Raw genomic sequence first — 22,008 nt, forward strand, 5'->3', positions numbered from 1 at the left:
GGCTTTCTTCAACCTATATAACACTATTCTAGTTCTAAAGCAATGGTATCATTTCTATAAGAATATACACTAATAATAATAATTGGTAGGTAATTGTTAAATATTATTTGACCCAAGTCCATCGGCACTTTGACTGTATAAAGGGAATTCAATCCAAGAACGCCTTAGCGAAAGAAAAGCCAAGAGATCAACAGATCAATCGTTGGAAATACTTCACACGATCAACTTTTCAAATGCTATATTGAAACCATTAGAAGATTGGACCAATTAAAGGTTTTTCTTGGACTAAAATAATCAACTTAGCTATTATTCAAGTGCTCTCTATCATCAAGTAAGCTCTTAAATCTAAAATTTTGGAATTTTATCATTATTCTATTATGACGAGGATAAATTTGAAGTAAACCTGAGTTTTTTTATATTCAGCGTGCTAGGAAATAAACGAATTATTACAACTGTTTTAAATCCTTTTCTTTATTATACCGTTACATTTATTGAGATAATGATGTTGCCGATCTCTAATTATATTTAATAATTGTGTAGATAGTACCATATCAAATAAATATCATGACACCTGGCAATTTACATTATTGTGTAGAGACTAAAGACTAATAAAGAACAAATCATAAACCGACATTTGATAACATTGCTAATTTGCTACAAAGCGTTTTGTTGACTGGATAATCTCAATGACACACAAGTGACGTGGCAGGCAAGCATAAACAAAAGTTGTGTTATCCTCTAAACCACATATTACTTGCTGACTTTGAATGCCAACTTTCAGAAAGGGGAATAAAAAAAATCGTTGAAAAGTCAATTAATTATCGTCAAATGCACTTTCAGAACAAGATAATTAATTGTGTGAGTAGATCTTGTCCAAAAAAAAAAAAATTGTACGAGTAAATCCAATACAACTCCTCACACAAAATTTGGCTAGTGATATGGATTAAATTGCCATAAATTACCTTAAACAAAATGAGATGTGTAAAAAACTAAGCGTCTGACCAATATCTGGTCATAATTTATAAACTGATCTCTTTGAAACCCTCATATCTTGTCAACGGCGACGATTCCGAGCAAATTAAAGCATTTCTTCATCACTGTAGCTGTTGCTTCGCATAGCAAGAGTCGGCTTGTTTCCTCGGGCGATCCGATCACCTGTAAAAAAAAATCAAAATGATTATTTATGATGGCTTTCGTGATTTATTATACAGAGAATTTTTCTACATGGATCAAAGCTTGAGATTTGGTCGTACCGAGCACTTAGCATAAAATTTCGTTGTGAAGATTTCAGACAAGTTGTAAAGATATTCACACACAACATTCGGCAAGAGATTCGCGCAGGCATCTTCAACGACCTGGAAAAACAGGAGCAGTAAATATTTCATCACAATAATGAGAGAGAGAGAGAGAGAGAGAGAGATCAAAAACAGCAAAACGATGGGGTCTATGAATATACTTGCCTCTGAGAAGTGTAGCAAATGAATGCCTAATTCACGCTCGGCCTCGTGATCCAAAACGATCTCCCCTGTCTATTCAACCAAAGCCATAAGATTGACGGTGTTTTTTCCAATATTTTGTCCGTGTTTAATGATTGGAGTGTCCATCTGAGAAAGGCAGAACTTACTTTCTTCAACTCTTCGATGTCTTTACCAGACTTCCGAATGATTGAACATATCCTGGTATGAGCATACAGCAAGTAGACTGCGGTGTTTCCCTGCTCACAACAAATCAGGCATTTACAACCGAACAAAAACAATGTTATAACTATTTCACTGTCTCGATAAATTATTTTTTTCTTTATCTTGTCAATCTTTTGCGTACCTTGTCACTGAGCATCTGATCGAAATCAAACGTGTAATTGGTTAACCTGTTATTTTTTAGGTCTGCATACCTGGAGAACCACAAACAGAAAAGTAGAAGTGAAACAAACCAACAAACAAACTACAATAAGAACCATAGAAAGTTGAAATTAAAACATAAGCAACACATAGCCACATTAGCTTAGAGCTTTGAAGCACATAGAGAGTCGTGCGAATCATTACTTACTTGACAGCACCATAACCAATATGCTCAGCGTATGTATCGATCTCATCATCTTTAAACAATCTTTCCTTTCCTGCTGTCTCACGATCCTCCTCTGAGAAAGTTCGGCATATTTTAGTTGGATTATTCAAATAAGCAATATAGAGATGTGCGAGATTGCAGCCTAGATTTTATTTTCCTTTTGTTTTACTTTTGGTTACATGGCACATTCAAGGTCCTAAATTGAAGAAACCGGCTTTGATGAAGACATAAATTTCTCACAAAACCATCATCTACTGCGTACCTCGCTTGAAAAGTGCAGCTTTACTTCGATTCTTGGCTTCGTCAAGTAGATCAACTAACCGTACAACCTCACTGCTGCGAGTCCTAAAGCGTTTCCCGTCTTCTCCAAGAACAAGACCAAACCCAACATGGTTGGCTTTTGGAAATTTGCTATCATCGGATGGAAGCCAACCTGCTAATTTGGAAGCCTGGGAAAAACACTAGCAATGAATCCCATGGTTTATTGAGAAATGCCCATGATTTGAGCAAGGTTTTTGAAAGCTGTGTTAAAATGTAGAATGAGTACATAACTCAAAGCTAACGCTATGTACAGAGGAGAATATCAACAAAACAAAAAACACAAAACCCAGCAAGGACAGTGGTATATTATGTTGCTCACGATGTACTACGTACCTTGAACACCATATCAAAGTGTTGTTGCTGACCAACATCCGTAACATATATAATCCACTCAGCTTTCTCCTCATTAAGCCGATACCTAGACATTTCATGCATGGTTAGCATTAATCCAAAGACATTAAGTAAAAAAAGATCCTGAAACTGACCACATAGCTGTTAGATCAGTTGAGGCATAGTTGTAGCCACCGTCACTCTTGACCACAATAAGGGGTATGTTAACACCCTCAATAAAAATCACGCGAGCACCCTGGCTTTCCACAATTAGTCCTTGATCATCTAGCTTCTTTAAAACCCCGGGAATATGTGGATTGTAAAAGCTTTCTCCCTGTAAAAAAAAAAAAAGAGAAATTATTGTACTATCTTGCCTAGATCAAAATTCTGAGAGAAAATCCAGATATACAGTCTTGATGTGTTAGGTTCGGAAGGGTAAACTAGAATTTCAGCTATTTGATTTTGTTTTAATTTGATTAACTGTATTTTACTACAATTAATTCTATAGGGTTTTGAGATAAGTTGTAAGTTTATTATTTTAGTTTCCTTAGTGATAGAGTAGTGTTATTGGAGAGATTGGTTCACCTCTCGAATAGCAAACTGAGCTTATCAATAAAATTACCATTTCTGTTCCTTACTTGTCCTGGGTCATATCACAATGATTGAAAACAAAGACTATCAAGAGTATAAAAACCAAATCTTTTTAAGGAACTCATGAATGCGATGTAAAAGAAATCTTTGTTAGTCTACAAAAGTTATTGTATTTTAAGAAAGTGTGAAGATAGATATACCCTCTCCTCCAATTCAATTTTAAGGCGTTGATACACTGCATCAAACTCTTTACGGCTGATTTCACATATTTGGGACCATGCCTTGCGGTACTTTTCGTCCCCACCCTGCATATGAAGTTTAGTTCAGAAAATTGTAAACTATAACGTTTCTGACAATTCAAGCAAGAAATCAATCTTCAAAGACCTTTGGTTTCGATTAATTGCAACTAACCTGAAGGCGAACAACCGCCTGCTGTGCTTTCTCCTTAAAAGCAGCATCACTATCGAATTTAAGCTTTGAAGCCTTGTAGAAAGCCTACGAAATACCACCACCACACAAATTAAGAGAAACTACAGCTTTTATTATTAGGTATGACATTTAGTGCACCTACGTAAAATCTAACACGTATCCGAATTTTTATTATTACTAACATACAGCAGAGCCAAAGAACAGGTTTCAAAGGTTCGACAAGGATTATCAAACTTCAAATCGGACAACCGCTGGATATTTATGCTAAACAACATTAAAAAAAATAAATAAAAAATAAAAAAAAGGATGCCAGCAGCTAACAAAAAGAAGGTAAGCATCAGTGATTTCTAAAATTCCACTGACCTGCAAGTCTCCAATTGCTGTTTCGCCAACTTCTTCCCAATTAGGAACATTTTCAAAAAGGAATTCTATCAACATTCCAAACTGAAAACACAAAAATCCCTGGATCAGATGATACCATTGGAGACAGACGTGATAAATACAAAGATGTGCTTATAAGTATGCTACACTCAGAGAGAAAAAATAAATTATATTAGTGATAGATTAAGATCCTTCAATACTTCCTGACAAACTAATTTATGAAAGACATCCATATATGAAGCTGCAAAGCTGATAGCGAGAGCGAATCAATTATAGATAGCTAATTTGTCCTAATTTACGAACATCAAACCAAGAAAATACGACTAAAAGATTTAAACACATCGCCAGATGGATCAAATTATATCTACCTGAGTCCCCCAGTCACCAACATGGTTCCGGCGTAGAACATCAACATTTGAAAACTCAAGCATGCGCGCCAATGCATCCCCAATGATAGTTGACCTCAAGTGGCCAACGTGCATTTCTTTTGCTATATTAGGCGATGAAAAGTCAACCACCGCCCTTTTCACCGGGAGTTGTGGGGCCCACCTCTCGATACCATCGACTAGCATCTTTTGTATATTCTACAGTGGAAAAAATTGCAGTTACAGCCTCAGAAAGGGAAAACCAAATACCAAATAAGACAACGTTGAAAGAATCCATACTTAATCTAACGAAATTGAACAAACGCATAAGAGACGCACCTCTACAATGCAGCTATTAATAAGCGGGAAAGAAAAAGAGAGAGAAATCAAAGGCATACCTTAGCCATCCACGTATTTGACAGCTTAACGTTTACAAATCCAGGTCCAGCAACAGAGCATGATTCTACAATGTCTGATTGAGGAAGATTTTTCATAATAGCCTACACAAACAAACAGCCAAGGAATCTCAAAAGTATGATTCAATCACCCAACAAGCTCCAAAATTAACAAGTATGATCGGAAAACTATAAAGTGATCGCTATCAGTAGATACCTGGCCAACGGGTTGTGGACCCCTGAATTCAGTGCCTTTTCCTTTAATTTTAGCCCATAGGCTCATGGCATTATTGCTTCACCAATCAAAGAACACATACAACACAAAATTAAACCATTTACTCTATAACAAAAGTAAGAATGAAATAGTATTAATTCCCCATGGGAAAAATAAAAAATATTGTTGCATACCACTGATAGTCGCCAAATTTTCCAGAGCAAGCAGCAATCAGAGGCTCGACTTCCGGTTCGCCCGGGACTACTGCTTTGAGCGATGTTTCAAACAATTTTGCCAACTGTTTTTTCACGTTCCCCGTGTATTCTTCGTCTTGCTACACAAATCTCAAATTTAGACTTTTTTTTTATAAAATAAAAAGATAAAACATGCAATATGAACAATTCGTTTTCAGACTCACAGAAGCCATGGCCGATACTGAGCGAGTTTGCGTCGAACAGAGTAGTCTGCTAGAAGCTGCCCTCAACAACTCTGTCTAGTTTCACATACCAGAACCATTAACAGCAGAAGAAAACATTTGAGAGATGAAATAGACGAAGAAGAAATGTATGACATAGATTCGACAATAATCGATGAAATGTCGCCAAGATTTTTCAAATTGCTAGGAGTGATTAAAACCTAGCTAATTCACTGGAATCGGTTCCTTTCTGTTTCTACTAAAGTTAAGCTTTATACGCAGCCAATTGTAGGGAAAAACTGCACTTACATGATATAATACATATATGTATATATATATATATAGCGAGAGAGAGAGAGACTCACGATAGGAAGTAAAAGAAGGAGATAAGCAGCGATTGATTGGGGACGGAGAAATCGGCGGCAGTATAAGGTTTATAGAGCCTCTCATGACTTCTCTTTCCTTTATAGTTCTCCCACGCCTTCCCTTCTTCCTTTTACTTTTATTTTTATTTTTATTTTTTTATTTCCGTGTGTTTTTTTTTTTTTTAAGAGACCAATCAGTTCCGAACCTTTGTGCCTAGCTCAGCCTCTCACACGGTCACTTAGCTCAACGGCGTGTGTAGGGCTTTTGGGGGGTTTTCTGTGTGTTGTAACAATTGTACTATAGTAATAGCCAATCATGTTGCCATGTCAGGTGATAATGGGTCCTTAGATGGAAAACACAAACTTATTTGTTTCACATGAAAATATGATGTTTGTGTTTCAAAAATATAAATTTGACAAAACATTTATACTCAATCCCAAGACACTTTGATAAATATATATAGAGAAATTTCATTTTCTAGACCTAAAAGTTATGAAAATATCTTAATTAGACCCGTTAATTAAAAAATATCCAAAATTGGACTTTTGTATCAATTTTGGACAAAAATGCCCTCAATTCAAAATAAACCTCATAACATCATCTTCTTCATTCTCACTTTCTCACTTTCTCTCACTTTCTCTCAACACAAAAACAACTTTTCGCCATCTCCATCAATTCCGACGCGAAAATCACCAAATCCGACGCCATCCTCATCAAATCCGACGCCGACCTCGACACCTCCGACGCCCACCACCAACTCCGACGCCGACCCCGACCTCCATCAACCTCCATAGCTACCTCAAAATGACAAAAAAGGTATGTTTTTTAATGGTTTTTTTAATGATTTTTCATGGTTTCTTAGTGTAGCATAGATAAGAAATAAGATTAGAGTGGTTTCATAGTGAATTTTTTTTTTTTTAAATCTGGAAATGTTTGGATTTTTTTTTTTTTTTAAATCCTGATGGATCCCGTCGGATTCCGACCGAATCCAATGGGATCCGACGGGATCCGACCGTCTCCGACTTCAAAGTTATTTTTTTTTTAAATTTCGTCGGATCCCGTCGGATCCCATCGGAATCGGTCGGAATCCGACCGATTCCGATGGGATCCGACGGGATCCGACTGTCTCCGATGACATTGAATCCCGTCGGCTTCAAAGTGAATTTTTTTTGTTTTTTTTTTTCTAACGAGAGATGGGTTTAAATTTGAATGATATGTAATTGTGTTTTTAGTTGTGTTTTGAATGATATTTAGTTTTCGTTGTGTTTTGAATGATATTTGTTTTGTTTTAAAATTTATTAGTGATTAAACTTGTTATAACTCGTGTTTTAGGAGAATGTAACGTGGTTGCTATGTGATTAAACTTGTTATAATTTTTTAATTTTTTTCAGATTTTAGTTGTGTTTATTGTTGGATTGTTTTGAATGATATTTAGTTGTGTTTGTAGTTGTGTTTTGAATGATATGTAATTGTGTTTTTAGTTGTGTTTTGAATGATATTTAATTTTAGTTGTGTTTTGAATGATATTTATAATTTATTAGTGATTAAACTTGTTATAACTCGTGTTTTAGGAGAATTTGACGTTGCTATGTGAGAGTAATTTTCCGGGTCGAATCACGTATAGTGGTTCGGGAATGTTGAAGCTTGTGAAAGAAAAATTCACAGCTCTGGATCTACTTCAAAGGATAGCAGAGACTCCGTTCGCTCAATTCTTCGAGGCGACGACGTTAAATTTCTCTTCAGTACTCTTACACTCTCTGCTTCTTCGAAATGTGGAGTCCACGAAAAGGGGTGAGATTCACTTCGGTATCGGAAATAAACGCGTGAGATTCGGTAAACTCGAATACGCGTTGATCACCGGATTCAGTATGGAAGACGGTCCGACGGCGGAGGAGCAGAACGAGCGAAGAAGTAATAGGCTCGTGACCGATCACTTAAACGGCGTGCGAAACGCCAAGTTCGAAGTCTTGACGAACGCGTTCAAGACATGTCAAGATCCGGAGGACGCGTACGAGCTCGGATTGTGCGTGTTTGTCATTGGGTATCTCCTCGGAGTAGAACACAACCGAGTCATTAACGACAAGTATCTCTACATGGTTGAGGACTTGCCATTCTTCTATTCTCTGCCGTGGGGGAACATCACGTGGATAGAGACGTTCTCCGCCCTCTCTGTGGACATGAAACGCTACTGTCTAAAACAAAAGGACAAATCCGCCAACGAGAACATTCTTCAGAAGGAGGCAAAGTATTCCTTACCGGGGAATTTGCACGCCGTGCAATATTGGGCGTTCGAGGCTATTCCGGAGATTGGTCAGCAGTTCGGGAATAATATCGGTGTTCGAGTACCGAGGATGCTTTCGTGGTCAAGCGTTCGAGTACCAATTTCGTGGTCAGTTAGACTCACTAGTTCATAAATATCTAAAATTAGACTTTTGTACCAATTTCGGACAAAAATACCCTTTCAAGGTAATATAACAATCTTCACTTCATTCTATACTTCTTTTCATCTCTCATCCTCTCTCATTTCCTCTCGTTTCATCATTTTTGAGTATCCACTTCAATCAATCCCGTCGAAATGGGTTAGTATGTTCATTCATTCATCTTTTATAGTTATGTTGATATAGTTTGTGTAGAAAAAAAGAAGTTAGTAGATTTAGGTCAAATATCCGGGAATTTAACGTTATTTCCGATGAAATCCGATAATTTAGGATGAAATTTAAGTACGATTTCCGATGAAATTTAAGTTAAAATTCGGACAGGATCCGACCGGATCTGGCAAGACAAGATGGGGTGTTGGCATATCGTACTTGAAAGCGTGGAGAACAAGGGAGAAAGCAATTTCTTACGTAAGGGGTACGCCAGAAGAATCTTATCAGAAGTTACCATCTTGGTTATACATGTTGGAGCAGAAGAATCCAGGGACTCTTACGGCGTTTGTGAAAGATGGCGATAGATTCAAATACGCGTTCTTTTCTATTGGGGCGTGTCGTAGAGGGTTCAAGTCTTGTCGACCCGTCATATCATTAGACGGTGCATTTTTGAAGACAAAATACGGTGGACAGTTGCTATGCGCAATTGCGATGGATGCTAATTCTCAGTTGTATCCACTTGCATTCGGGGTAGTAGATAGCGAGTGTCACGCTTCGTGGATTTGGTTTTTGAGAAAGTTGAGAGAAGCTATCGGTGAAGACGTTGAAGAGTTGGTGTTCATATCCGATCGACATGTTAGCATCATACATGGCGTCGAAGTGGTGTTTCCCGGTATCCCTCATGGAGCATGCTTTCATCATCTCAAACTAAATGTCCAACACAAATTAAAGACTGATCATTGTGGAATTGAACTGTATGATGCCGCTTATGCCTTCAATAAGCGGGCTTTCGAAGCTCATTTTCAGCAGTTGAGGAGAAAAGATGTCGAGATGGCTAAGTATCTCGAGGAAGTCGGTTTTGATCGGTGGGCAAGAGCATCCTCGGTACTCGAACACCGATATTATTCCCGAACTGCTGACCAATCTCCGGAATAGCCTCGAACGCCCAATATTGCACGGCGTGCAAATTCCCCGGTAAGGAATACTTTGCCTCCTTCTGAAGAATGTTCTCGTTGGCGGATTTGTCCTTTTGTTTTAGACAGTAGCGTTTCATGTCCACAGAGAGGGCGGAGAACGTCTCTATCCACGTGATGTTCCCCCACGGCAGAGAATAGAAGAATGGCAAGTCCTCAACCATGTAGAGATACTTGTCGTTAATGACTCGGTTGTGTTCTACTCCGAGGAGATACCCAATGACAAACACGCACAATCCGAGCTCGTACGCGTCCTCCGGATCTTGACATGTCTTGAACGCGTTCGTCAAGACTTCGAACTTGGCGTTTCGCACGCCGTTTAAGTGATCGGTCACGAGCCTATTACTTCTTCGCTCGTTCTGCTCCTCCGCCGTCGGACCGTCTTCCATACTGAATCCGGTGATCAACGCGTATTCGAGTTTACCGAATCTCACGCGTTTATTTCCGATACCGAAGTGAATCTCACCCCTTTTCGTGGACTCCACATTTCGAAGAAGCAGAGAGTGTAAGAGTACTGAAGAGAAATTTAACGTCGTCGCCTCGAAGAATTGAGCGAACGGAGTCTCTGCTATCCTTTGAAGTAGATCCAGAGCTGTGAATTTTTCTTTCACAAGCTTCAACATTCCCGAACCACTATACGTGATTCGACCCGGAAAATTACTCTCACATAGCAACGTCAAATTCTCCTAAAACACGAGTTATAACAAGTTTAATCACTAATAAATTATAAATATCATTCAAAACACAACTAAAATTAAATATCATTCAAAACACAACTAAAAACACAATTACATATCATTCAAAACACAACTACAAACACAACTAAATATCATTCAAAACAATCCAACAATAAACACAACTAAAATCTGAAAAAAAAATTAAAAAATTATAACAAGTTTAATCACATAGCAACCACGTTACATTCTCCTAAAACACGAGTTATAACAAGTTTAATCACTAATAAATTTTAAAACAAAACAAATATCATTCAAAACACAACTAAAACTAAATATCATTCAAAACACAACTAAAAACACAATTACATATCATTCAAAACACAACTACAAACACAACTAAATATCATTCAAAACAATCCAACAATAAACACAACTAAAATCTGAAAAAAATAAAAAAATTATAACAAGTTTAATCACATAGCAACCACGTTACATTCTCCTAAAACACGAGTTATAACAAGTTTAATCACTAATAAATTTTAAAACAAAACAAATATCATTCAAAACACAACTAAAATTAAATATCATTCAAAACACAACTAAAAACACAACTAAATATCATTCAAAACAATCCAACAATAAACACAACTAAAATCTGAAAAAAAAAAAAAAAAATTATAACAAGTTTAATCACATAGCAACCACGTTACATTCTCCTAAAACACGAGTTATAACAAGTTCAATCACTAATAAATTTTAAAACAAAACAAATATCATTCAAAACACAACTAAAATTAAATATCATTCAAAACACAACTAAAAACACAATTACATATCATTCAAATTTAAACCCATCTCTCGTTAGAAAAAAAAAAACAAAAAAAATTCACTTTGAAGCCGACGGGATTCAATGTCATCGGAGACAGTCGGATCTCGTCGGATCCCATCGGAATCGGTCGGATTCCGACCGATTTTCCGATGGGATCCGACGAAATTTAAAAAAAAAATAACTTTGAAGTCGGAGACGGTCGGATCCCGTCGGATCCCATTGGATTCGGTCGGAATCCGACCGATTCCGATGGGATCCGACGGGATCCATCAGGATTTAAAAAAAAAAAATCCAAACATTTCCAGATTTAAAAAAAAAAAAAAATCACTATGAAACCACTCTAATCTTATTTCTTATCTATGCTACACTAAGAAACCATGAAAAACCACTAAAACCATTAAAAAACATACCTTTTTTGTCATTTTGAGGTAGCTATGGAGGTTGATGGGGGTCGGGGTCGGCGTCGGAGTTGGTGGTGGGCGTCGGAGGTGTCGAGGTCGGCGTCGGATTTGATGAGGATGGCGTCGGATTTGGTGATTTTCGCGTCGGAATTGGTGGAGATGGAGAAAAGTTGTTTTTGTGTTGAGTGAAAGTGAGAAAGTGAGAATGAAGAAGATGATGTTATGAGGTTTATTTTGAATTGAGGGCATTTTTGTCCAAAATTGGTACAAAAGTCCAATTTTGGATATTTTTTAATTAACGGGTCTAATTGTTATATTACCTTGAAAGGGTATTTTTGTCCGAAATTGGTACAAAAGTCTAATTTTAGATATTTATGAACTAGTGAGTCTAACTGAGATATTTTCATAACTTCGAGGTCTAGAAAATGAAATTTCTCTATATATATGCTGATCGCATTTTAAGTCTGGCTCTATAGCTAATTAGCCAATATTGTTAAATAATCAGTATTTTGTTAATATTTTAAAATAGTCAAACATGAATAAACGAGGATAGATTTCTAAAATAACATTCATTAAACAGTTCAAAATAAAAAATAAAAAATAAGTATTTAAATGAGTTTAACATAAATATACCGAAACTAACATAGTCTACATAAAAGTTAAATTTGGACGAGAATTTTTTGTACAAATTCTCCTAATTTGTTATTTGCCTAATTTTTTAAAAATGTTAACTATTTTACAATTCCAACGATTTTTGTGGTTTACTTCAGATAATAATGAAAATCTCACATACTAGGCCATTAAGACGTTGTATTTGCAATCTAGCAAATATTTTAAATATATTTAAAATGTAGTCACATTTGATGATGTGACATCATTAATCAGATAGTAAGTTACATAAGTATCATTAGCATTTTCATACGATAATTTTGATAAATGACGATTTTACTAAAATAAACAAAATATTGGTTAGTTAAAATCAAATTTGAATATAGTTAGATAGCTAGAATGCCTTATAATAATTGTATTTATTTCGAAGAAGTTGGATTCTTTGGCCGTGTTTGGTAGTTAATTCAAACAGTTTTTTGTTTTCTGTTTTCTAATTTTTGTAGTTATACTGAAATAAATTTTTGCAGTTGTTTTTAAAAAACTGCTTGGTACAGTTTTCATTTTTGTTTTTGAGAAAATAAAAAAACAGAATAACTGTTTGGTACATGAATCTATTTCTTAACTCAATTTTTTTTTAAACAAAGATTTAAGTACACAAAATATAAATATGGCATTGTAGTCTAAATGATATACAATCATTTTTTTACATCATAAATATTACATCATGCATAATGACTCCACATATCTGGTGCAATAAAATCTCTTAACTCCGTATATAAACGTCGAGCTTGTGTAGTTGCGCTTGTGTAGGGTGACCCACCAACTTCTGACGCACCTTGACCTCCAACTCTTTCAGAACTTTCGTCTTCAATATCCCCAATAGGAACATCTTGATTCCATCTTGTAAACAAAGGGTCTTTGTTTGCAAACATTTTTATTAAATTATGTAATATAAAGCATGCCATAACTATACAAACTTGTTTATCTAACGGATAACATGACATATGGTTTAAAATCAGGAACCGACCTTTTACTACTCCAAAACATCTCTCTATCACGTTGTGTAACGAAGAGTGCCTGTAATTAAAAAGTTCTTCTGGTCTACTCATTTGCCTATGTTGTCTGAACTCAGATAGGTGATAACGTACAGTGCGATACGGTGCCAAAAAACTTGGCTCGTTAGGATATCCATTATCCACTACATAGTATTGTCCTCCTTGTGGTATTAAAAAATTTGTATTTTCAGTCAATAATAACTCGCGTAATATTCTTGAATCTGCCGTTGAACCTTCTCATTCAACATGGACGTACGTGAATAGCATGTCAAATGTACAAGCGGCCATCACATTAGTCGTACATGTTCCTTTCCGACCTCGGTAATTGGTTTGTTGCTCAGTGGGCACGATTACACCAATATAAGTACCGTCAATAGCGCCAATGCAATCCATTCAAAGAGATAAAAACTTGAGTTTGATAATTATATAAGTTAGAGTAAAAAAATTGAGCTACATTCAATTTAACTTACTTTAAACCATGGCCAATATTTTGGGTTGTTGGCAATTTCCGGGAGTGTCGTTGTATAACCGGGATACTTTATTACATCGGGTGCCAACTGACTTATTGCATCAAGAACATATCCAAAATGTCTGCTAACTCTCTCACCAGAGTGATTAAATCGGTCTTGAATGGCTCTATTTATGTCCGAATGTGCAAGAACTTTCATAAACATCATGAAAGACTCTTCTGGTGATATGTGACCGGACGAGAGCAAATGCCGAATCATTCCAACGATTGCAATGAAGGGCTCCTTGTACATGCGACACATCTCAAACAACGGCTCTTTGTTGGGATTATTTAACATACCAAACACATATTGACTTTCACTTTCCAGTGCCATTCGCCGAGGTAGTCGTTCAGCTCGTCGTGATTCTTCGCGCATTTGTTCAAGTATCCTTCTTCGATTGCGCCTATTATTACGACGAAGAAGGGCTTCTAACACAATCACTTCGTCATCATCACTTGAATCCATAATCAATATGAAATAAAATAAATTAAAAGAATTCAACAAAGCACACTTAAATTCAAACATTAATATAACCAAATATTCCAAATAAAACATTATCATCCAAATAAAAAACACAACATTTTAAAGAGAATCCAAACTTCACAAACTCAAACATAGCCGACTAAAAAAAACCTCAGCAAAGCATATTAAGAGAATTCAACAAAGTTTCTAATCATCATGTAGGCCTTTGAGAAAATGTAAAGTCAGCTCATCCGGAATGGTCATGAATGCAATGCGCAAGTCCTTTGATTTCACAAGCTCCATCATGAATCCACTGTATTGTTTGCAAGAAAGCAACTCTTGATGCTTTTTGTAAGTTTTTCGACACACTGTTTCAGAATGAGCTCATCTCTAGTCATCGAGTATGCTTGCGTAGACATTTTCCTTGCTTTTTTCTCTTCCAAAAATGTAATCAACCGATCACTTGTGTAACGCTCATTTTCAGTTTGTGATTCAATGGCTTTTTGCCACATGCTTTTACTGCTCATAGGAGACTTTCTCTTTCTTGCAGTGGATTTTTCCAACGATTTTTTCTCCACCTCTCGGACATCATCAGATGACTCCCCAACCTCCTCCACATCAGGCACACTTCACGCAGTTGATACACACGGGACCTTTTCCATTACCCGAGCAGTTGATGTAGCTTTGCCCATGGCGGCTACCTCGGCTGGTCCCATCGCTAATGCACCGGTGACCGACTTACCAGCAAATATCTCCTTAAGTTTATCGTAGTGGGCCAATCCATTTCTCTTAAACCTTTTCGACTCGGGATATTTATGCATAAAATATAGTAGACAATAAATATGACAAAGAATATATGAGTTAATAAAAAGAGTTACCACCTTAATATATGTATCACAAACTTCATCATCGGCGGTCACCGTATTTGTTTCCGTATCCCATCCAAACCCAGTGGCTTCTGTAAGTCCTTGGAAGATCTTAGTAGCACTTTTAAGTCGGTGCCACTTTTGCTTCAACTTTTCTATCTTATATGCCTTACCAAATTTAGCTACCATTTCCAACTCAATTTTCATCCAATTTCGCTTGTCCAATTGAGATGGTTCCATACGCCGTTTGAACTCTTCGTGACAAAGATCAATGAAAAATGTCTCGGCATCTTCCGGCCAATGAGCACCGTCATCCATTATTCAAAAAACTGAATTTTTCAACCAAACTCGATTTGTATCCTCTATAACAATAAACTCAGCCAAAATTTTCAGACCCGAACACTATCCAAAGAACGTGCCATAACTTCATCTACAAAACTTGAAACCCAACGATTCTAATTGCAGAACAAACCTAACACCCATGCCTTTCTAATGATATATTATAAGCTCATTTTGAATCAGAATTACTACCTCAAAAACACCTGTGAAAGTATCATGGGGTTCCATCTCAAAACCAATTGGTAATGAGAGGAGTAACCCATGACCTTTATAAGCTCTTGTTAGTTTCCATTACTTTCGATGTGAGATTCCTAACATGCCCCCTCAAGATGGCGGCTCTTTGCGTTCGCTCATCTTGGGCCGAATCCCAACGATTAGATCGGATACCCGTTTGGGCTTAATGGGCTCTGATACCATGTAAAAGTATCATGAGGTTCCATCTCAAAACTAATTGGTAATGAGAGGAGTAACCCATGTCCTTTATAAGCTCTTGTTAGTTCTCATTCACTTTCGATGTGGGATTCCTAACAACACCCCGTAATACTGATACACAAATTCGGATTTCTGAAATGTCACTGCTCTAAATTACCATGTTAAAAAATTCATATCTCCCTCAATTCCAACCCAATTTACACGTTCTTATACATTTTAGAAACCTCATGAAGCTATTATCCAGGAAAAATGATAGAAAAAATAATCTCAGACTACCTAAACCTGACGACGTCAGTTTTGTATGGCTGTGAAACTCAAAATCAAACCAAATATTGAGAAAGACCTTGAAATCACACCCAAATTCAAGCAAACTCAATCACAAACGAACCATAATCAATGGATATTCAGAGAATTCACAAACAAGAATAAAAGCCCCAAATGAAAACCCTAATTTTTGGGCTGAACAGAGAGAGAGATTTGTTGCCCTTTACCTTGTTCAAACTCAGAGTAGCTTTCTCTTGTCCTCAAAACCACGGCCAGAACCCTTCACGAAAACCAAATCCAAATACGAGCTTAGACCGAGACCATGAAGAAAAAGAAAATAGGCAAACGAAGAAGAAGAGAAGAAAAGGAAAGACGACAGAGACTCACCGAACAACCACGAGTTCCTTGCTCTTCACTCCCGCCTTCTCTCTCTCTCTTAGTCTCTCTCTGCTGGGAAGACGGTTGTTTGAGATCGTTCTTTGTTTTTTTTCTTTTTGTTGATGCTGAGGAAGAAGAGAAATGTCGAGCAAGAGGGAGAGAGAAATAGAAGAGAGAGATGAAAAGTAAAAAAAAAAACACCTTTAATCAATTTTTTGTTTTCTTTGTTACATTTAAAAAACAACTCCAAATTTTTTTTAAAAAGCAAACGTCAAATACCTTACCAAACAACTTTTGGCTTTATGTTTTCTAATTTTTTAGTTTGAAAAGTCAAAAACTCTTTTCAATATGGTAACCAAACATGGATATTTTACTAGTTTTCGAATCGATTCTCTTTGGACTTAGTAATTGAGATCATTAAAGTAGTTTCCTAATCTATAAAATCACGATTAAGAAAAATGCTAACCACAAAATTAATATCTATTTCTCTATTTTGCCAAAAATTATTATTTTGTATAATCCGCATTTTTTTTTTCTTAAATCCTTTTTTAATCTCAATTTCATTACATATTTCTTCTTTCTTTTACTTTAAAAATCTAACACATATTCAAATTCGCTTTTGAACTATATATCTAGCCTTATAAGATCTTTCAAAAATTTGATAAGATATTAATCACTAAATAGCCACTTCAAACAATAATAACCAGTATATACTATATTATCACATCTTTAGGTATGCTATATTATAACCAATATACTATATCATCACCAATTAAGATTTTTAACATACTAATCGACGATAAATCTTGTCGGGTGATTCCCAAAAGACCTCTTTGCATTGCATGTAATTGATTATAGAATAATAATGGAAAAAATAAAAGGAACTAACAGATCATCGCATGATAAGATTAAAGAAAAAAAAACGCATAAAAAATTACTCATGCATCATGACCTCTGTATTTTAATTAAAACAAAATTTAGCTGCAAGCGTTGCAATGACAATGGTTTGTTGACTTTGATCTAATCTAACACGCATACCAAACAAGCAAATTGGGACTTTGAACTTGGGCTACACGGCCAAAGAAACACCGATCCACAAGCAAACAAGTCAACACAAAATACTGTTGGCTCTTACAGTGACAGAAAAAAAGATATATTCTATCGCATGAGAAATCATTAGCTATTATAAACTCACCACAAGCTCACACTGCTAAACCGCCACGTAGCCGTTGACTCGGTGCCAAAAGAAAGCAGAGACCATCAAGTAACGAATCAACGGTCAAAAGAAAAACCATGTAGCTGACCCAAAGCTGCTGTATCACCCACGCTATAAAACTAATAAAAACGGTCGTTCTTATCCGCGTTATAACTTCATCCAGTCGCACAGCGACACGAAGGCACCAAGCCCCGGTAATTTACCATCCTGCCCCTATCTATCTCGTTATATAAGGAAGACTCGCACCCCAGACTCACTCACTCACTCATTCACTGATCACGTTGGTAGCGATGAAGAACTCTTCAGGGAAAAGCTCGAAAGGAGGAGCGAAGACGGAGGCGAAGAAGGACAGGAAGTCTGGGTCGGGGCTGAGTGGGTCCCCCAAGAAGGGAGGCCACGGTGGCAAGTTCACTTGGGCCGGCGATGGCTACTCTTTGGCTGAGATGGTGGGCCCACAAAAACAGGCCCTCGACGCCAGAGACCCTAACTTCGTGGATCCCGAGGACTCCGTCTCCGCCGTCTGATTTCTTATCTCATCTGATCTGATCGGATCTGAGATCTGATCTGATCTGATCGTCCACGTCTTGTTTATTATGTAAGACTGAGAGAGAGAAAGTTCTGTAGATATTTTTATGGGTTTTACTGTTATGAAGATGTTCTTGTTATTACAATAAGCTCCTTTGTTGTGTTTTCGATGTACAGTGATCTCTGTTACGGGACTAGAATATCTGGATCGACGCCTCTCTGTTATGATTGGTTTTAGTTTTAATTTTACTTTTAGCGCAATATTTGGTCTTCTCATCTGCGTTTGATTTCGTTTACTGTATTGGATAAGGATTAAGTTAAGCTCAAATCCGAAATGAGGAGGCTAAAATGTGAAGAGAGAGAAATGTATTTGGTTTAAAAGATATAGAGATATGCATTCGGAATGGATCGGATCAAGTATTCTTGGATTACGACTGTTGACGTCTAAACGATCGTTGGATAATGGAGCATCAATGATAAAATAATATATTCTTATATTTGGATAATAATGGATAATAGAAGAAAGCATTTATATTTAGGATAAATTACACTATTCATATCAATAGTAACGTTTCACAGACTCTAAAATCCTAACAAAGATCGCCTAACCAAGATCGTCAAAATCGGTTGTGTTTGGTAGTTAACTCAAAAAGTTTTTGTTTTCTATATTCTAATTTTTGTAGTTGTACTGAAAAATTATTTTGCAGTTGTTTTCAAAAAGCTGTTTGGTACAGTTTTCATTTTTGTTTTTGAGAAAGTGAAAAAACTGAAAAAAGTGTTTGGTATAGTTTTCATTTTTGTTTTTGAAAGAATGAAAAGAGAAGATGAGGCGAAGGAGAAGAGAAGAGAAGAAAAAAATTTCCAAAAACACATTTTATTTTTTTTTCAGTTTTCTTTACTTTTTTACAAAAACAACTTCAAAATTTTTTGAAATTTTTTTCCGAAAAATTAAAACAAACACATTTTCACTTTTTGTTTTCAACTTTTTCAACTCAAAAAGTGAAAAACAGTTTTTGGAATGAAAACCAAACACTACCTAAGTAATGATGTTAAATAAAAAAAAAGTATTTTTCTTTTCCTTCATTATGTAATTTAATTTTTTTATTATTTTGTTTTTAAAAAATCGAATCAATATTTCAAAAAGAATATTCTCTCTCTCTGCACGAACACGGAACACTTGTTTGGTAGTTAACTCAAAAAAATTTGTTTTCTATTTTCTAATTTTTGGAGTTGTACTGAAAAATTATTTTACAGTTGTTTTCAAAAAACTGTTTGGTACAGTTTTCATTTTTGTTTTTGAGAAATTGAAAAAACTGAAAAAAGTGTTTGGTACAGTTTTCATTTTCGTTTTTGAAAAAATAAAAGAGAAGATGAGGAGAATGAGGAGAGAAGAGAATAATTTTTTTTCTTCCAAAAACACATTTTATTTGTTTTCAGTTTTCTTTACTCTTTACAAAACAACTGCAAAAATTTTTAAAAAAAATTTCCGAAAAATTAAACCAAACGCATTTTCGTTTTTTGTTTCCAATTTTTTTAACTCAAAAACTATTTTTGAGATGAGAACCAAACATAGCCGACATCTCCGATTAAAAAAAATAAAAATTCACGTTACATCAAAATAGTCTCCCTTTATTTTTTTTTATTTTTTTATGAAAATAGTCTCCCAAATTACATCTTGAATGTGAAAAGTATAGGTGATGCGTTCAATACACAGCAACATCCACACGTTCAGCTAACAAATGCAAAATCAACAAATACAAAAGATATCTTTAACATAGCAACCTCAAACAAAAGGCCAACTTCGTTCCTAAGTGCAATGGCTGAATTAATTCCATACGTAGCCATATGTAGCTATCTTGCAGAAAAAGTGAGGAAAAATCCATCGTCAAAGTATTAAAACATACAGATTGACAATTCGGTGACAGGATGGACGGAGCTCAGAGATGAAGAGGATGCCTTTGATAGTAGTGATTTTGTGGCGATTCGGTTTTGTTTTTGCATTTTAAGAGAAAACCCTATTTTTTTTTATAGTTTTCAATCTTTCTTCTCAACAATATGCTCGCCTCGACTGATTCTTCTTCATTGGTTAGTATCTCATCCTACCATCCCCGCACAGCCTGTGCTTGACACGATCGATTCTTCGCCAGCGACCATCTCCGTGACTTCATGGTCTTTGAACTCTCGAAAGACTATAGATCTCCATAACCGCGATGCTCTCTATAGTGTTCTATGGTGTCGCGAGGTTGGTGCCGAAGGTTCTTGAACCTCTCGAGCCTTCAATTGAGTTTTTTTTTTTTTTTTTGCCATTTGAGCTTCCGAAGCTTTGGTTATCAGAAGAAGAGATTATATATGCTTTTCTTTATTTTTGACGATTTATCTTGAATGCTATCAGTTTCATCGTTTTCCACCATATATACCATGTGAATATAACTTCAATTAAGGGTATTGTAATAATTTCACTCAAATTCCAATTCAAGTGCTTAAAATGTGACCAACTAACGAATTACGTCAATAAAATTTGACAGAAGGAGGTCCTTGTTACAATATAAGATTTTAGAGTCTATAATGTAAGATTTCAGTTCTGAGGGGGTGAAACATTACAAATATCGTAGTTGATGAAGCAACAGTGTAATTTATCCTTATATTTAATAGCGACTTTCTAAAGAGACATGACTCATGAGATCATTTGGATTATAGTTATATGGTTGTTAAACAAATGCAGCTATAATAATTAATTTTATCATATACATATACACGTTTATTTTTTTGCTTTTGGGGGAAAGCAAAATCTTTTAAATTTATTTTTTTAACAACTTAATTTTAGGAGAAATTGCTTAATTTGCCAATAATTTCATAACATTTTCCCACTTTCCACCAAAAGCATAATTTTTCCCAAAATACCACCTCTATGTCAACAATGTTGGCTTCTATGTCAACAATGTTGACATCTAATCGTGAATGGCAAACATAGATGTCAACATTATTGACATAGATGGTGGCATTTTGGGAATAATTAACATTTTGGTGGAAAGTGAGAAAATGCTATGAAATTAAGGGTAAATTAAGCAATTTCTCTAATTTTATATTCGTAAGATTTATATATTTTCTAGATGAATCCAAGATTTTTTTAATTTAACATAGGTATAAAATGGGTTTCATAGAGCAATAATAATTGAAATCAATATAAAATTATCCGATGTTTCGATATTTTTCAAGAATAGTTTGATATTAAGATTTTATTTTTAGAAATTGCCTCATTTGCCACCAATTTCATAATATTTTCCCACTTTCCATCAAAAGACTAATTTTTCCCAAAATGCCACTTCTATGTCAACAATGTTGACATCTAATAGTGAAGAACAAACATAGATGTCAACATTTTTGACATACATGGTGGCATTTTGGGAAAAATTAGCATTTTGGTAAAAAATGGAAAAATATTATGAAATTGATGGCAAATTAAACAATTTCTCTTTTATTTTTCCTTACATAACTCCAAACAGCCTTTTAATATTTCAATAATTTATATGAATACATATATATAAAATGTACACTTATTTGTACTACAAAAATCGATTCTCCGAGCTTTGCATCTTGCGGAGGACGCGTCGATAATCAACAGTCTTTATATGCCAGTTCGCCAAGCATGTCGTATTCGATCATATTTTTGCATTATGATTTGAATGATGGTTGATGAATGAGCTCCGTCGTTAGCCAATTTTGAGTAGCTCTATTGATTTAAACTTTTCTTTTATTTTAGGTGGATTGTGCTTTGTTGGGTATGAGCCTAAATTGATCACTCGCAAAATTCGGGATCCGTATGGTAATGGGCTATGACCCGATTTCGAAGATGTGTAATTATTTATTTTAACTTTTGTGTGAATATATCTATTTTTTACAAATTAAATAGGTTTACATTGACGCAATAAATGTGAATTTATTTTTATTCCGTTAAATCGCATTTGTTAAAACAATAATTAACAAATACGAGGATCTAAAAATTTCATATAGCT

At 35.5% G+C, this 22,008-nt stretch overlaps 2 protein-coding genes across 3 annotated transcripts; one reads left to right on the plus strand and one right to left on the minus strand.

Annotated features, from left to right (window-relative positions):
- Positions 1-799: 799 nt before the first annotated feature.
- Positions 800-6,087, minus strand: LOC149400751 (arginine--tRNA ligase, chloroplastic/mitochondrial-like). Of its 2 annotated transcripts, none has more exons than XM_089611875.1 (18): positions 5,871-6,087; positions 5,509-5,583; positions 5,285-5,424; positions 5,094-5,169; positions 4,880-4,981; positions 4,485-4,700; positions 4,099-4,179; positions 3,718-3,801; positions 3,507-3,611; positions 2,871-3,049; positions 2,719-2,803; positions 2,327-2,513; positions 2,047-2,137; positions 1,822-1,891; positions 1,625-1,714; positions 1,461-1,529; positions 1,254-1,355; positions 800-1,155 (listed from the first exon to the last, which is right to left on the minus strand). In XM_089611875.1, the coding sequence occupies exons 2-18, from the start codon at positions 5,515-5,517 to the stop codon at positions 1,045-1,047; spliced, it is 1,797 nt and encodes a 598-aa protein (XP_089468001.1). In that variant the 5' UTR covers positions 5,518-5,583; positions 5,871-6,087; the 3' UTR covers positions 800-1,044. The 2 variants fall into 2 exon arrangements, with proteins under 2 accessions (XP_089468001.1, XP_089468000.1); XM_089611874.1 differs by having other exon boundaries at positions 5,509-5,579; positions 5,871-6,041.
- A 1,418-nt stretch (positions 6,088-7,505) lies between these two features.
- On the plus strand, positions 7,506-8,285 carry LOC149400752 (uncharacterized). Its single transcript, XM_089610499.1, has one exon. The coding sequence runs from the start codon at positions 7,506-7,508 to the stop codon at positions 8,283-8,285; it is 780 nt and encodes a 259-aa protein (XP_089466625.1).
- The last annotated feature ends 13,723 nt before the right edge of the window (positions 8,286-22,008 follow it).

Source organism: Urtica dioica, chromosome 4 (assembly GCF_054948205.1).
Source record: "Urtica dioica subsp. dioica isolate 48M chromosome 4, U.dioica_male_clone48M_v1_H2, whole genome shotgun sequence".
NCBI lineage: Eukaryota > Viridiplantae > Streptophyta > Magnoliopsida > Rosales > Urticaceae > Urtica > Urtica dioica.

Bases quoted from the DNA above. Each gene is read 5' to 3' on its own strand.
- LOC149400752 (XM_089610499.1), top strand. From the start codon at position 7,506: ATGTTGAAGCTTGTGAAAGAAAAATTCACAGCTCTGGATCTACTTCAA.
- LOC149400751 (XM_089611874.1), bottom strand. From the start codon at position 5,955: ATGAGAGGCTCTATAAACCTTATACTGCCGCCGATTTCTCCGTCCCCA. The intron at 4,982-5,093 runs GTATCTACTGAT...TTGTTTGTGTAG, and splicing joins GTCCACAACCCGTTGGCCAG to GCTATTATGAAAAATCTTCC. The intron at 1,892-2,046 runs GTAAGTAATGAT...GTGGTTCTCCAG, and splicing joins ATTGGTTATGGTGCTGTCAA to GTATGCAGACCTAAAAAATA.